Source organism: Seriola dumerili, unplaced genomic scaffold, assembly GCF_002260705.1.
Source record: "Seriola dumerili isolate Sdu_G_001 unplaced genomic scaffold, Sdu_1.0 BDQW01000089.1, whole genome shotgun sequence".
NCBI lineage: Eukaryota > Metazoa > Chordata > Actinopteri > Carangiformes > Carangidae > Seriola > Seriola dumerili.
This window is the reverse complement of record NW_019174344.1, coordinates 942,281-959,045: the sequence shown is the minus strand read 5'-3', so window position 1 is coordinate 959,045 and position 16,765 is coordinate 942,281. Positions and strand designations below refer to the sequence as shown.

Genomic DNA, 16,765 nt, shown 5'->3' with positions numbered 1-16,765 from the left:
TATATATATATATATCTACACACACAAACACAAATACACAAATAACATGCAGACGGGAAATTTGACTAATGTTTAAGTCAGCCCTCATGTCTGTCATTTTTACAAAGGAAAAGTCAGTGATGAGCTTTGTTGATGCCCCGGAAAATTCTCAATGGTCACAACAATACACGGGTGTTTATGTAGAGTTGTTGGTACACATATATATATATATATATCTACACACACAAACACAAATACACAAATAACATGCAGACGGGAAATTTGACTAATGTTTAAGTCAGCCCTCATGTCTGTCATTTTTACAAAGGAAAAGTCAGTGATGAGCTTTGTTGATGCCCCGGAAAATTCTCAATGGTCACAACAATACACGGGTGTTTATGTAGAGTTGTTGGTACACAAACCTTTTTGGTTAACACTACTACCATCACCGCCTGGGTTTCCTGTGACTGGCTGGTTTGCCGAGGGTGATGACAGAACAGCCACACTGGAGTGCAAAAGCACCTCTGGTCCACTGTGTACCGATCTGTAGAGGAAGAACGTTTCCCATGAGCAGCGCCGCTCTGAAGCTCGCCCAAGTGCGTCCCTTCCCTCCGCGCGTTCCCGATACCGGCACATTCGCTGCATGATGGCCGAGGGAGGCGGACCCGAGTCGGGTGGCGCGGCAGACTCCGACTCGGAGCCGGTAGCCGCACAAATGCCAGCCCCTTCAACCGAAAGTCAAAAACAGACAATTGGGTCACTTTTGAAAACAACTCTACGAAAGGGCGACGAATGGTAAGAATCTGAAACGGCCAGCGTTACCTGGGTGTCTCAGCTAGCGTTAGCTAGCTAGCGTTAGCTAGTGAGGAACAGGAAATGCTAACATGCTAAAGCTAGCAAGCTAATGCACCGATGGTTGCAAGTCTGAAAACGAAAGCTTCTGTGGTAGTGATACTGGCCAGCTAATGTTTAACAAGTTAGCATGCTAGTTGCTAACTGGACTAGTTCCAGTCCAGCTTTATAATTTCTCTGTTAAGAGTGGTGCCTGTAGCAACGGCTATTAATGTTGGGCGTAAACATCAAGACTAATATGGCTAACTAAGTAGCTCATTTGCACAGTACTTAAACGTTAATGCCTGTTTTGTGACAAGTTAGCTGACGTTGGCTGATGTGGTGGATAGTCGGCTGGTAGAATAGGCCCTGGATTCAGGAGGTGGATTCTTCTACCGGTCAGACCGGCTCATTGGTAGATTAGTGGTCAGGACCCGGGCCCGATGACAGGAATTTATTATGCCATGTTGGTACCTACTTGTAGTGACATGCTAGTTGAAGTTGTTTGACGGGTTTTTTAATTGGCCAGCAACCAGTGTTAGCTAACACTGTTTAAGATCTAACACCATCGAGGCCTGGGCATAATGAAGCCAGTTGTATTTAACAGACTTCACCTCACCATGTATATACTACCGCATTCAAAAAACTAATTATAAAGTATCATTTCAGTTGCCTTCTTTGTTGATACAAATTGGTATCAAGGGAGGAACCAGCCACAGTTATCATGTCTGTCAGCAACTAGCTGCTTAGCTAACATGTTCAAATAGTTGTTTAAATTAGTAAGGAACTGTTTATAGATTATTTATGCTACTGTTAAAAATGAACTACCATCCCGTAGTATTCAGGCTGAAATGTATGGTTTTTCACAAATACATTTACACTGTTGCACAGCTAGGGGAAATTAGACTCAGGTTAAAGGGCAAAGATCATATACCTTACGTTGACTGAGACATCTCTAATTTGTTGCTGTGACTGTGAATGCACAAAACAGAGTTCCATGACTCAACATCTTACTATATCTATACTTGCTAACAAGCCTGTTAACCAAAGGAGATTCTCACTTGTGATGAGATTAAGTCAAACTAGCTTGCTGTTACTATATCTGCAAATGCCAAGGCAGTTTGGTGTTGCATAATGTTCTGAGTTGGCATAAGCCTGAGTGCAGTGTCTCTCCAAACCCCATACATTTTATCATCTTTTGACCCCTTTGTGTCCTTGCTTGATATCCTGCATATATCAGGTGACCACAAATCCTAATAAAAATAAATTTTAAAGGTTCAGGACCAATGATCAAAATGTCATGTGTTTGTCATTCACTGTTACCAAACAATTTGTTTTAGGTATCTAATAGACAGCCGGTGGTTCAAACAATGGAAGAAGTATGTGGGATTTGACAGCTGGGACATGTACAATGTTGGAGAACGTAGCCTCTATCCAGGACCAATTGATAACTCCGGGTTGTTCTCAGGTAAAACTGCCCTTTTTAAAGAATATTGGTTTTTACTTTTGAGAACAACATCAATAACACATAGAGATGAAAAGAGCTGTTTTTTTCAGCCTGTAGTCAACATTTTATTTTTTCCATAAAGACCAGGATACTCAAGCCCTGAAAGAGCACCTTATAGATGAGCTGGACTATGTCCTTGTACCCACTGAAGCATGGAATAAGCTTGTCAGCTGGTACGGCTGCCTTGAGGGTCAGAGACCCATCGTCAGGAAGGTAAATCTGTTGAAGATATTTTTCATTTCAACCATTCACTTATAGATGTGGCTCCTAAATGTCTTCTCTCTTTTTTAGGTGGTTGAACACGGCATGTTTGTCAAGCACTGTAAGGTGGAGGTCTATCTGCTGGAGCTGAATTTGTGTGAGAATGACAACATGGACAATGTGGTCACACGTCATTTCAGTAAAGCTGATACTATAGGTGAGGGTTTACATGAACGGCCAAGTCAACTTTGCTTTGAAAATGACCGAATAGCTGATTCCCAAAGCTCTGGAAATTTCTATACATTGTCATTCATTAAATGTGATTTGTGTCAAAAATAAGCAGGAAAGATAATAAGCAAGTCTTGCAAATCTTCTTTCCCCAGATACTATAGAGAAGGAGATGAGGACACTGTTCAATATCCCATCAGAGAAGGAGACTCGGCTCTGGAACAAATACATGAGCAACACCTACGAGCAACTGAACAAGCCAGACAGCACTGTACAGGATGCTGGTCTCTTCCAGGGGCAGGTACTGTAGAGATTTGTTATTTAAATAACCTTCAGATCACTGATAGATTTTCTTCCTCATTTCTTTGAAAGAACTCCACAGCCCAGTAACATACTGGTACTCACTGAGCATACATAATTAATTTACAGACATTGTACATAATAACAGATGGTCTAATGCAATACAGGATATTAGCCCAGCAATAAAACACATATACATTGGTAAAGTTTATGTGTAGTTCTTATTGAGACTGTGCCAGAAAGGTCAGGTTACAGTTCAACTGTCTGAAGCTTATAATGATGTTGTATTTCAAGGGTAATGTAAGGTATTATAAATATTTTGTTCCCTTTACATAAATCAGGGGTTTGGGCTGTGTGTAGGAAGGAGAAAGACATCTTCACACAGCACAAATGCAGTATGTCATTTGCACCCCCTGTATTTTATAGTAAGGTGTTGCACTGATGAAGGCATTTAACAAAATCACTATTTACCACAGCAGCTACTGTACTCCATATCAGTCCTGAAAAAAGTAAATTAGAGGTCAATACAGTTTCTTAGGAAAAAAAGTCAAAAATAGATTATTTTCACATCAAAGTGCATTTGACGGTTCTATCTGCAGCTGCCGAAGCTTGGTAGTATTTGGTACATGTATAGTATCAAATTCAAACATAGGATGCAATAGCACATGAATGTCAGTTGTGCCAGCTTGGCTCTCACTTAGTTTGTTTTCCCACAGGTGCTTGTGATTGAGCGCAAGAATGAGGATGGCACGTGGCCCAGACAAGCCTCTCATCCCAAGTAAGACATACCCTGGTATTGTTTTTTTTCATTCAGTAAAAGGATATGCCATATCCTATGATAGAGTTATTACAGCATTTAGCTAAATATACAACAAAGTTTACACAACATTGAAATCTTTAGTTAACTTATAAAAAAAAGTGCTTTTCTGACACATGCTTTTGCTTCTCCTCACCAGATCCAGTACAACCCCATCCAGGAATTTCACTACCTCCCCAAAACTCTCCTCAAACTCATCAGCTAGTATCTCCTCAACAGTAGCGAACGGAGACAGCAGCTGTAGCCCTGGATACACACTCAACAACACCACCTCATCTGGCAACAGGCAAGAGTTCTTTTCTCTGACTTCCGCACCCCCACACATCATTGTTCCCCGCATTCACAGAATACTGTCCTTTACCTCTTCTGGGCATTTACTGTATGGTTTATGTGGCACAAGGCTGGTATTCTCTGGTTTTCCTTTTCAGTTGTGATCTTACGGGTTTGGATTAAACAACTTGTTACCATTTATTTCCTCAGCTCAAGTAGTTTCCAGCTGTTACATAGGATACTTGATAAACTTGATAATCTAGCAGAAAAAAACGTGCACATCCAATATTTCTCATGCAGCTGTGTTGTACTCTTGCATATAAGACATCTATTGAATCAGCACCTCAGTCTTTAAATGAGCACATCAAGTCTGTTTCAGTCCCTACAGACCTTCATCATAACCTTCTTTGTTGAAAGAACAAATAATTCCTTTTCTGTTACATACTGGAGAATTAAGAATGTGTACTTTTTTTCTGTCAACAATATTGTCAGTTCTTATCTTGTTTTAATTCATTTTACTGTTTTAATGTTTGCCACCTTTCTGTACCTTTTTGAACCGTATCAGGATTGTTTTAAACATATTGCATGGTGAGGAACATGTAATGAAAAAACACAGTGTTACTGTACTGTAGCAGCATAGGTTCATTACGGCACTTACTAAAAAAACATTATGTCCTTGAGGTGCTCCCTTTTACTCTTTATGAAGTCCTCTGCTGCCCAGAGCTTAAATAAGATTACTGAGGAGCTGATTAATTGTTTTGTGCAGTTAGTCAGAAAAAGATATACACTGAGCTATAGCTTTATTTTGGAACATCATGTAGCTACATCCAGTACCATAGTTCATTCGACTTCATGGTCATTTTTGAGACAGTAGACCGATTATGTTCTATGGATAGATGTTTACTTTATAATACTTTAGATGTCAACAAAAACATAAGATAATGTAGTTTGTAAAAGTAGGGTAGGATTTATTGCAGAGCTTTTGTATTGGATGGCATTAGATGCTGTTCCTCTAGATCATGGTGAAATTGGTCAGCATGAAAAATAGTTTTTAAGCATTTGTTCAGTGTTCTTGGACATAATGGAAAATGTATATAGAAAAAGATTGAACTCACATTTAAGTTAGGTTAAGGTTTGTCACACTACTAGTGCATCCAGGCAAAGGACATTAAATTCTGATGGGAAATAAGATCTAAACTTCACGAATTCATTGCTGACTTGGTTTCAAAAGGTTTTGATGTTCTTTTGAACCACCTCAAGAGGTGGTTAAACACTTCCAGCAGCATAGTAGAAAAATACCATAATCAACTTTCTGCTGAATACCGCTGTGTGTGTGCTACAGAGACAGTTTGATATTAAACAGACAGTAAAAGATGACATCCGACCGAATTTGCATATGTTATAGATGCCTCATTTTATTAAGCAAAAAGCAAATCTATTATTTAATGTGTTATGGGCATTAGTAGTTCAGGATTTGCATGAGTGAGTCTGCCAGTTTTTAAAATAAGAGCAAGAGTGTGGTGATGATAGGGTTGACAGTTCATAGAGGCATGCATGGCAGCTGGTTAATATGTTCTATCCGAGTGACATTTTATTTGAGTAAATTTGATACTGTGTCCATGTACAATCCATGACTGCCTGAACTATTTTCTTCATCACATTACAGTGTCTATAGGAGCTCAACAATAACAGATCTGCTCTTCCAACAGATTGGGGGGCTACAATTCATACAGCTCCTCCTACAACTACAGAGAGTCACAGTCGCAGCCTGGCCTGTGTGGTCTCAGTAATTTGGGCAACACATGCTTCATGAACTCTGCCCTCCAGGTAAAACACAATGAAACAGTCATAACTTCCATTCAGAGAGAAACGGTTGTCATATTTTTGGGTATTATGATCACACAATCAATATTTCTCCTCTTCCTCCAGTGCCTGAGTAATGCATCTCCACTCACAGAGTACTTCCTCAATGACCAGTATGAGGCAGAGATTAACCGAGAGAATCCCCTGGGAATGAGGGGTGAGATAGCTGAGGCCTATGCTGATCTAGTAAAGCAGATGTGGCTGAGCCGCAGCAGCTATGTGGCCCCACGTACCTTCAAAGTGAGTTATGTCAAATATGCCTAAATCTTAAGTGGATGTAAACTGATTGAAAACTTTCCATTCATAATCTTTAAGTGACTGACAAAGTCAAATAACTGACAAATAATGAAATAAAACTTTTTTTTCATTTCATTTCCAGACCCAGGTTGGACGCTTTGCCCCCCAGTTTTCAGGCTACCAGCAGCAGGACTCACAGGAGCTGTTGGCCTTCCTCCTGGACGGGCTCCATGAAGATCTGAACCGTGTCAAGAAGAAGCCTTATCTGGCCCTGAGGGATGCAGAGGGCCGTCCAGACGAGGTAAAGCACATACACAGTATACAGGTTTTCAAACTGTGAACTTTTTCAGGAGCATTTTGCGTCTCAAAAAGGTACGCTGTATGATGCTGGAATACAATGCCACTTAAAAATTGATACTCGCAGCACTCCTGCTCCAGCTTTGTAGTGTTTAGTTGTATGGAATTGAAATAAAAAAAGATTGGCTGAGCTGCAAAGACTGCAAGTCTCTGATGGCTAAACATGGCATAGAAATGTCTTTTGAAGCTTCACATTGTGCGCTGATCTACACAGGAACAAGAACATAAGAGCAAAAAGTTTTGAAGAATTATTTTACAATATCAATTTGTACACCTACCCCATGTCGTATTGAATTTTTAAAAGGGAATCTAATGAAGGTTTTTCTCCACTGGATGTGACGTTACAGATTGTTGCCAAGGAGGCTTGGACAAACCATCGCTTGCGCAATGACTCTATTATAGTTGATATTTTCCACGGCCTCTTCAAATCCACTTTGGTGTGCCCAGAGTGCTCCAAAGTGTCCGTCACCTTTGACCCGTTCTGCTACCTCACACTGCCTCTGCCCATGAAGAAGGACCGTACCATGGAGGTTTTCCTGGTGCGATCTGACCCTCAGTCTAGACCCACACAGGTGAGTTGGAACTAAGCTCTATGGTTATTTATTTAGACTTGAACAACTGCAATTAAACTAATACTTATTAATACCAACTAACTAATGCGAGCAGCTTACAAAAAGAGTTGTGCTTTACTTAGGATTCTTGATTACTAAATGCTCAAGCATTTAACAAAGTAGCTCAATGACTGATCATAATATTTTGTGTTGTTTGGCAGTATCGAGTGGTGGTCCCCAAACTGGGTACAGTGACAGACCTGTGCAGCGCCTTGTCCAAACTCAGTGGAATCCCTCCAGAAAATGTTAGAGCTTAACTTTCTTTGACACCATAATGAATGAAGTCAAGTGTTCTTTATACTTCCAGCTTTACATTTTCTCTGTCTTAGGTTTAGATGGAAATAATATGTGCTAACTTTATATTTCGTTTGTCTTTCTAGATGGTGGTGGCGGATGTTTACAATCACAGGTTCCATAAAATTTATAGACGGGATGATGGCCTCAACCAAATCATGGAAAAAGATGACATCTTTGTGTAAGTCTTGTTGACCAAAAGATGAGATGTCTGGAGTTAGTCACTGTGGTTGCTGCTTAATGCGTGTGTGTAACGTACATTAATGGTCTTTGCAGGTATGAGGTACAGGAGGAGGACAGTGAGAGGATGAACCTGCCTGTATATTTCAGGGAGCGCCACTCCAAGCATGCTGGAAGCTCCACAAGCACCATGCTGTTTGGCCAGCCTTTACTCATCACCGTGCCCAGACACAACCTCATAGCAGACGTTCTATATGACATGATCCTAGAGAGGATTGGGTAAGAACCTACTTTTGGGATATTAGGGCTGTCACTTTTTCCAAAAATCTATTTAGAACGACACACAATTTGTTCAGGCAGGTGGAGGCATTTTTATAAGCTTCTGACGAGGGTCCTGCAGAAGCTGAGTAAGCGGGATAGTAGGCAGTCAGACAAAGCTGTAAAGTCGCCATTGTTCTGTTGATTGAATTCAAACAGGTCCTTACAGTTTGAATATTAAGTTTTTTTCCCCCACGTTTGAATGAATGTTCGAATTTCAAGGTGACAGCCTTAGTGGATAATAAGGAATGAAACCACATTACAGTGCAGTGACATTGTGTACAGAGTGGGTGTGAAGAGATGGAGTGGAATAAATGGCAGGAAAACTAAATGCAGATGCAGATTTAAATGAATATCATTACAGGAGACACTCTTTTTACATCCTTATTATATCATTTAGGTCTATGCAGTGATGTGATCACAGAAAATGAAATTGAAATCACAAGTATAACCAAAGAGAATGATAATTTCTCAGAGATACTTGCCAAATAAATTCTTCCCATGTTTGTTTTAGGCGGCTGTCTGGTAACTAATCTCTGCTCGCCCCCCCTGTAGGCGCTATGTAAAACACTCTCAGAGCCCCAACAGTGAAAGTAGGGCCTCAGCCTCAGCCACCTTTGCCAGCTGCAGCCAGGCTCCTGAATGTTCCACATCGTCTAGTCTCAATGCCGGCCTGGGTGGCTGTGGCAGCCCCCTGTCGGACGGAGCCTCCTGCAGTGCCAGCTCCAGTAACGGCAGCAACCACTCAGGGACCTGCAATGAAACTAATGGGCTATATGATGGTAAGCAGTTAACATTATCTGTCAGGAAACATTGACCAGAGAGTCTCTATGCTTCAGAATATGTTTTATATCAACGTTAACCAAGAATACTACGCAAATTCAGCCATCAAAAAAAACTCAAAGGTGATGAGATTTCGTGGTTGTCTGTTCAGGTGAAGAGGAGGCCATGGACCACCAGGTGAGTCCAGAGCCAGAGAATGGCCAGTCTGAAGAGGAGGAAGAGGAGACCTCTGACTTGGAAAACGGCTCTAAAGGAGACGCAGCCAAGCTGTGCTCTTCACCAGCCAAGCTCTTCACTTTCAGCATAGTCAACTCTTACGGAACAGCCAACATTAGCCCGCTGCCTTGTGATGGAAATGTCCTCAAACTTAATCGTCAGTGTTAATATTTTAATCAATCGCATGCATACTTAGTTTTTTTTTTTTCCAAAGCTACTTTGTGTTGACACAGCTCCTCCCACCTCTTCTGTCTGCAGCACATTCCACGGTGGCAATCGACTGGGACACAGAGTCAAAGAAACTGTGTTATGATGAACAGGAAGCAGAGGTCAGTGGGTTGGTATTCATCAGGCAGTACCATGACAGGATATGCAAACAGTCTGTTTATATTTGTGTAAATATTGCTTGTAGGCCTACGAGAAGCATGAGAGCATGCTCCAGCCCCAAAAAAAGAAAGCCACCGTGGCTCTGAGGGAATGCATCGAACTCTTTACAACCATGGAGACACTTGGAGAACACGATCCTTGGTAAGGTTTCGCAACAACTACTATTACCTAATTCAGTGCCAACCATCCCCATCATGTTTTAAACCACCATTGACATATAAACCCTATCTTATGCAGGTATTGTCCCACGTGTAAGAAACACCAACAGGCCACAAAAAAGTTTGACTTGTGGTCGCTGCCTCGCCTTCTGGTAGTTCACTTGAAGCGTTTCTCCTACAACCGGTGTTGGAGAGACAAGCTGGACACAGTGGTGGACTTCCCCATCAGGTATGCAGCAGGAAGGGTTTCTCTTTTGCCTTATTTATAATCAAGGGGTTAGAGACAGTAGGCATTGACTCAAAAAAAAAAACAGCTTCAGAATCAAGTATTGATTCACAGGTTTCTCAATATGTACCTTTTTGAGGAACACTGTGTTATCAATAGGACATTTACACTAGAGGGAGCTGTAGTCTGGAACTCGCAGGACAAACTGGTTGGTGGAGGTCGAATGAGGAAAAACTTATTGTCCTTATAAGACATTGACTCTTGACTCAGATACCTGACATCAAATTCCAAAGAACAATTAGACCTGTGTTCTCGCTGTCCTTATCTGTCACTAATACAGCTTTAAAATGTAGTCTTTCAGCTCTATGAATCATTAACCGTTTTTCAGTTACCACAGTACAAATTTTCCTTTATGTTTTAAAATAGAGAAGTTGCCTCAGGTGTATGTGGCCTAACGGCTGCAGTGCGTGTGCAGCTCATATTGACATTTGTTGAGGAACTTGATCCCACAGAAACCAGGAAGCAGAGAAAATGTTAATAAACTCTTGCTGTAAAAATGCTGACTCATGCTTGCTAAGGATAGGCCCATATCCTGAGCGCTTGATCAGTATGACTCTTAAAAAATCTGCTGTTTATACTTGTGTTTATATTCAGGCTGTTTTACAGTTCAGTTCTACTGTGTTGGCAGTGCCATTTTATTCCCCTGTGATTAATGGTATTTTCTTTGTCAGGGATCTGAACATGTCCGAGTTTGTGTGTGACCCTAAGGCCGGCCCTTACATATATGACCTCATTGCTGTGTCAAACCACTATGGAGGAATGGGAGGGGGTCACTGTAAGTCACTGATAAATTTTTTCCCTCTTTTCGCTGGCATTTAAATCATTTGAATAACACTTTGTTTTGTTCTGCAGCCGAAAGCACATGCCAATATCACACCACATCAAACATAAACAGCTATTAATAACTTATTTCAACATAAACTTTATTATTTTTAGACAGCACTCACTAGTTCTTGTTTAGTCTTCAAACACACAATGTGTCAACAGATGGGTTGCTGAATGCCACCTGTGTTTCCATGGACACTGTAACTGGTTAAATTTTAATATGGCAAAGTGCCTCACACATCATTGTTCTTTGTGGACTCAAGTTTTCTTTTTCTTTTTTCTTTTTTCTTTTTTTTAGTGAGTCCATTCATCGTGAACTGGTCTGATAAACAAATGGCCTGAATATCTGTTAACACCTTTCCTTCTTCCTTCTGTCTGATAGACACAGCTTATGGCAAGAATAAAGTGGATGGAAAGTGGTATTACTTCGATGACAGTAGTGTCTCTTCGGCCTCAGAGGACCAGATTGTGGTGAGTAATGAATCTGTGTATCCTATAGTTGTATCTTCCCAGAGATGCAGTATTTGTGTTTTTTATTCGATGCTAATGTTTGATAGTGAGGACCTCACCTTTCTTGGCTTTCTATCCTCAGTGTCGAGTGTCCCTGTTTTTGGAGGGTAACCCTATCCTTTTCCTCCCCTTGCAGACTAAAGCAGCCTACGTGCTGTTCTATCAGCGCAGAGATGAGGAAGCCCCCTCCAAACCTCAGCCTTCAGCCTCGCTGGGTGGAGCCCCTGAAGCGGCTGACGACCACATGGACACAAACTGAGGAGCCCTGACGTGAAGGGACACGCACTGAAACGCATACAGCAAATAGAGACACTTGGACGCACACACAAAGCTACTTTAGTGACAGAGGACTCCACAGACTTAACGTTATTAATCCTACCTTCCCCGTATTTTATTTGATTTTTGTCTTGTATGTTGTCAACTAGAGCCAACAGCCTTGTCAGAAGAGTGACCTGAGAGACTTCCTCCCTGCAGCGGGTGGCCTACTGATTTCTGAACATAGTTTACTAGTCTGGAACTAAAGAGGAATGAATATAAATGGATATAGATCCTCTCACTGGATGAACAGAATGTTAGAAGTGCCCTCAAATGCTTAGATAAACAAATGTTTCTGTTGCCCACAACAACAGTCAGAAATATAAAAAAGCCAAATGCACATGTTTCAACCAAAGCATTTCAAGTTATTTATGATAAAATGTACCAACCTTTAAGACATTCGCAAGATAACTGGCATTGTGCCTAAATTTATCTCAGATAATCTCACTGTGCTGAGGTCAATGCAAAAAGTGTGATGTGCACACAGAACAATACATGCCATGCTTGAGTTTCTGTGACCTTATGCCACCTGTTTAGAGTGGATTACTGATGGGGATTCTGCTGCTGCAGACTAGCTGTGGTAGTTGTGCTCCCAGTCTGCTGGGTCTGTGTTGCAATCTAAACCACAGAGGGGATGTCTCGTTTCAAGGTTTTTAACAACTGGGTCGTGAGATGAGTTGTGGCAGAAGCTGTTTTTCGGCCTTGCTCTTGATCAGCCATCTTTTTTTTTTTGTTCTTTGGCACACAGCATGGGGCTCTGCTGTCTCTGGACCCTAAACTTATGAGAGGAGTCTTACCCTGCTAACAATTTTTCTTTTTCTTTTTTGTAATCACAATGCAAAAGCGGCCTTTTGATTCCTGCAACCTGACTAAAAAGGAGGCACTTTGAATTCTCCATGAGTACATTATCTACCTGCTTCTGGTGTATCTAGACATTACAGAATTGTATGGTTTGGCCTTTAGCATTAAGCGTTACGGTCTGTCATACACTTCCACATCATTTTAATGTGTCTTTTAAGCATATTTTGATTGCTGCCTGATTGGACCCCTAGCTCACCTGCAATGGCTTGTCCTTATTAGTCTTGTACATTAATGCAGCTCTGTATTGAAATGGCTATGTTATTTGATATCTTTAAAGCACACTGAGTGAAGCAAAATAAACTAGTATAAAAGTGGTGCTTTATTCATGAAACTTGAACTCGCTCCTAGTCATGAAGAACAATCTACACGTGTCATCAGATAGGGGCAGGACAGAAATACCTTAATGCCATTTTGAGCCAACTGTTTTCCTTCCAGTGATCTTAGTACACTACTCAGCTGTTAAGTAAAATACATCTGAACTTGTTTCTGGTGATAGCATAAGAAAACGATCCCTTTGTTTTATGTTAACATAGTCTTTATTAACACAAAGTTATCACAGTTATCCCTACGCACAGTAATAACGGGTGTGTTGAATGTGATCGACTGAGTAGAAAATAAGAATACATTCACTTATACTCAGTATTGAAGGTCTAGTGAAACCAGCGGGCAGTTAGTAATAATGGATCTATCTCTTGTTCTGTGACGTAAACTCTGGACTTTATTGCATAACAGCATGTTGACATGTAGGGCCTCCTAATGCATTTTTTTTTTGCTGGTTGGTCCTGCCATCATTATGTTCAAAGATGACTACCTAAATATAATCATTTATGCCTATGACTAGAAAAGCTTTACATCATATCTGTAATCCTAGATAGTTGAAAACACAATTCAGCTGCCATTCAATGCAGCAAATCTTTTTTTTTTTCCTTCTCCCTAAATCATGACAGCAATTCAAACTCAAAAATAAATGAAAAGATGTAAATAATCACACTATTTTAAATAGGTGTATAAATTCTTGTCCCTTATATTTATCTTATTGCCGATATCTACAGTATTTGTTTTTAACTGAGAAATATTTGAATTCAAAGTACAATAAAGACTGGAAGCCTCAACAAGGTGGTTTGTTTGGACTAATTGCATGCACAAAAAATATCAGAGCTGGCTTGGTTTCAGTGGTAGTTGGGAAACTCACCTGCACTGCAAAATTATCTTTATTTGTAGATGATGTAACCTTTACTGCATGCCACTTATACAATAAACTTTGATCTGCAGTCAGGTACAGGCACTAAAGAAGGTACAGGTAGCAATCACACTTCTGCTGTGAGCAAACCTCTGATTTCCTACAGAAGATATGACTGTATGTTTCATCCACAATAACCTATTCATGTGGTCAGTAGCATTTAAGAAAAGAAAAAATTTCACATAGGACTTCCATACAGGTTCAATGATGCTGTTTAAATTTGGCCTTTGTCATAGAGTTTGAATTTAAAAAAGCTAAATTGTCAGTGTTACTAGTGCTATAAAACATTATGTTTGGGTTAAATATACAATCTAAAATCTTACCAGAACTGGTTAAGAGGCAGTCAGAGAAAGAATTGGGGAAAAAAAAAAAAAACATTTATTGCTCCTTTAATACTTCAAACCACAGCAGTGCTTTACATACACCCAATGTAGCTGAGACATTCAGCCTTTTACATTTCATCAGATACCCCCCTCACATCTTGGTTGGTTTCAGAGGATGCCTTCATATAGTAAAAGAACAGAACACAGACATTGTGTACAAGAGAGCACAGGTGGTCTGGAAAAGTGTCGAACCATCTACAAAAGCTATGGAGGGGTAAAAAAAAAAAAAAAAAAAGCACAAACTTGATTCCCTAGATGTGTTCAGGGATAATAATGCTGGCTATGTGCTGAGAGGCTGGTGCAATTGGAGGCTGTAGAATGGTTGAACAACATTTTGGACGGTTCATTAGTTTGCCAGGTTGAGGAGCTTCTTGATGTCTCCCTCAATGTCGCTGGTGAGGAACTTTCTGCTGTAACGCTTGAACGGCACTCCATCAGGCCCGATGAGGAACTTCTCGAAGTTCCAGGCAACGTCGTTCCTGCAGACTGGGCTCCAGATGATCAACTTTGGGTCGTTCAATAGGGCGGTTGGCTCATCAGTGGGGAATGGGAGTTTTTCCCTCAGGAACATGAACAAGGGATGAGCATCCTTCCCATTCACATCCACTTTCTCCAGGAGCTTAAACTTTGGCTCAAAGCCATTTCCAGGACGGACATACTTCAGAGAGAGAAGGATTTCTTCATTCTTGCAGTTCTCCTGCATGGGTTGATCATAAGATTATGGTAAGGCCCGTGGCACACAGATGCATTAAAAGAGGAACACTTCAATGTTACAGCATAATCATGATGGAATATTCTTGTGACCTTTTAGGAAGCAGACAGGGTCATGTCACTATAAAAAAGGTTCCCTGATCAGTTCTACCATGGCTGACATATATGTCTATGGGGACCTCATTTAGAAAAACAAATTCAGGATCAAATTCTATCTAAAGAAAAATAAAATGTCCTTTTTTTAGTATATGCCCCTATAGACGTATATTACATGAATTACATTGTGAGGAAGCTGATCCCCAGATACTGTGATGTCCATCAGCACTAAATGGAGTGGAAAATTTAAAATGCCCAAATTTAAAATGTGTGCTCCACTTACTCCACATACACAGAAGGACTTAAAATTATTATGAACACTTTAATTAATGGCAGTTGTGTAATTTTAGGCTTTTCAGATCAGCTGACCAATAAACCATTCTAATGCACTGAGTTTGACTCAGGAACACACTTGTGCAATTCTACCTCAGCAAGGTTTCGCTTTATCTTAACATCTGGACAACCCCGCCCCATAGTCTGTTTGACTTCCTTCTTTCAACAAGAAGCCTACAGATTATAAAGATCCATTATTATCAGTAACCATATGTCAATAAGTTACTTATATTGTTGCCATTAACACTGAGTTGATAAATAACCAATTCATTGTGAGCATTATAATGGTGGGCGAAGCTGTAAGAAAATGACAGGCACCGAGAGAAACAACCTGTCATTTATTAGGTGCTTGTAACACACTCAGTCGACAATTTCCTCTTAATTAAAATATCTCTCACAGCAACTGTTGTTGACATGAAGAATGTATTTTTGAATTTAAGAGCTACTTTCCATTCATTCAATCATTAACCGAGCGAATGTAAGACATTTATTGTGTCTGTTGCATCAACTTGCAGGCTGACTAAAAATAAGAGTAAAGCCAAAGCTGAAACATCCCAGTAAATTGGAAACTTTGAGTTGAATGTATAAGTAGAGCAAGCTTGATACAGCTACAACACTCCCCCCATTTGCATACAAACAAATGAATTGCGAGGGTTTTGACTTCTCATTTTACAAAAGCTGAAAATATCTATATAAACTCTAAAGTAGAAAAGCTGGAGAAAATTCCCTAGGAAGTAAGTTATAGCCTAATATTCGCATCAAAGTGAAAGAAATAAAACAAAACGTAAAAAATACCAACTATCATGGAATTTAATAGAGGAGCAGATTCCACAGATGTAACATTTATGTCCTGACCTGATGTCCGAACTGGTTGCAGGGCACTCCCAGGATCACAAGCCCCTTGCTGGAGTACCGCTGGTGGAGCTCGTTCATCTGGGTGTAATCCCTGGCGGTCGTACCTCAGAGAGACGCCACATTTTCAATGAGGACGACTTTGCCCTGCAGGGAGGAAAAATCAAAGGTTCCTCCAGTTAATAAATTGGCCTTCAGTTCGTAAAATTTCGTCGCCATTCTTGTGCTACCTATTTCCTTTCTTTAAAATGAAGCTGTTCACTTTGTGTGTACAACCAGCAGTCACTTTGCCTCCTTCACCCTTAGAGCCGAGCGGAGTCAACCTTTAAATTGTGGTCAAAGAGCTTGTATTTAGCTGCCAAGATAGTTCACACCCTGTAAACCGCGGGAAGGCCGATGTGCACCATCACTACCAGCACCAAAAGCCAAGAACGATAAAAACAAATCACTCATGGTAAGTCAACATTATTAAATAGGCTAGAAGGTCAAATTCAAAAAGAAATAATTACAATTAAATGATTACAGAATAAGTCCAAGTTTTGACCATAAGTCATAATAACGCAATTTCATAATTTCATAAATCTCATAATTATTTACTTTGACATCATTTTTACTTAATTTGTCATAATTTTTGTCATTGAGTACATTTTATAATGTTGACTTGCAAGCTATTTATTTTTACCCACAAAGTAGAAGTAACTAAAGTAAGTTAAAAATCTTGACTCAGTATAGGCAGGCAGCAGTGAAGCCGCTCGATCAACTGTACACTCTTCGATGGAGTTGCGCAGGTACAGCTTTGGTCTTGCTTGTTTCATT

The 16,765-nt window shown here is 40.3% G+C and overlaps 2 protein-coding genes across 2 annotated transcripts; one reads left to right on the top strand and one right to left on the bottom strand.

Annotated features, from left to right (window-relative positions):
- The first annotated feature begins 406 nt into the window (after nt 1-406).
- usp4 (ubiquitin specific peptidase 4) lies at nt 407-14,192 on the top strand. Its single transcript, XM_022745697.1, has 22 exons — nt 407-774; nt 2,151-2,278; nt 2,400-2,530; nt 2,609-2,735; nt 2,902-3,047; nt 3,763-3,824; nt 4,003-4,149; nt 5,843-5,960; nt 6,063-6,236; nt 6,376-6,534; nt 6,938-7,162; nt 7,363-7,446; nt 7,582-7,676; nt 7,772-7,954; nt 8,549-8,775; nt 8,928-9,149; nt 9,251-9,321; nt 9,405-9,520; nt 9,617-9,766; nt 10,495-10,598; nt 11,031-11,119; nt 11,295-14,192. Exons 1-22 carry the CDS (start codon nt 623-625, stop codon nt 11,415-11,417), a joined length of 3,033 nt encoding a protein of 1,010 aa, XP_022601418.1. The 5' UTR covers nt 407-622; the 3' UTR covers nt 11,418-14,192.
- Nucleotides 13,948-16,272, bottom strand: LOC111222122 (glutathione peroxidase 1-like). The gene is made up of 2 exons (XM_022745698.1): nt 15,953-16,272; nt 13,948-14,654 (listed from the first exon to the last, which is right to left on the bottom strand). The coding sequence occupies exons 1-2, from the start codon at nt 16,166-16,168 to the stop codon at nt 14,304-14,306; spliced, it is 567 nt and encodes a 188-aa protein (XP_022601419.1). The 5' UTR covers nt 16,169-16,272; the 3' UTR covers nt 13,948-14,303.
- Between the last annotated feature and the right edge of the window lie 493 nt (nt 16,273-16,765).

What these genes read in the sequence shown, in the direction of transcription:
- usp4 (XM_022745697.1), top strand. Translation starts at nt 623, where the DNA reads ATGATGGCCGAGGGAGGCGGACCCGAGTCGGGTGGCGCGGCAGACTCC. An exon ending in CAGAGGGCCGTCCAGACGAG is followed by an intron (nt 6,535 to 6,937) that starts GTAAAGCACATA and finishes GTGACGTTACAG; the next exon opens with ATTGTTGCCAAGGAGGCTTG. An exon ending in CCTCAGAGGACCAGATTGTG is followed by an intron (nt 11,120 to 11,294) that starts GTGAGTAATGAA and finishes CTCCCCTTGCAG; the next exon opens with ACTAAAGCAGCCTACGTGCT.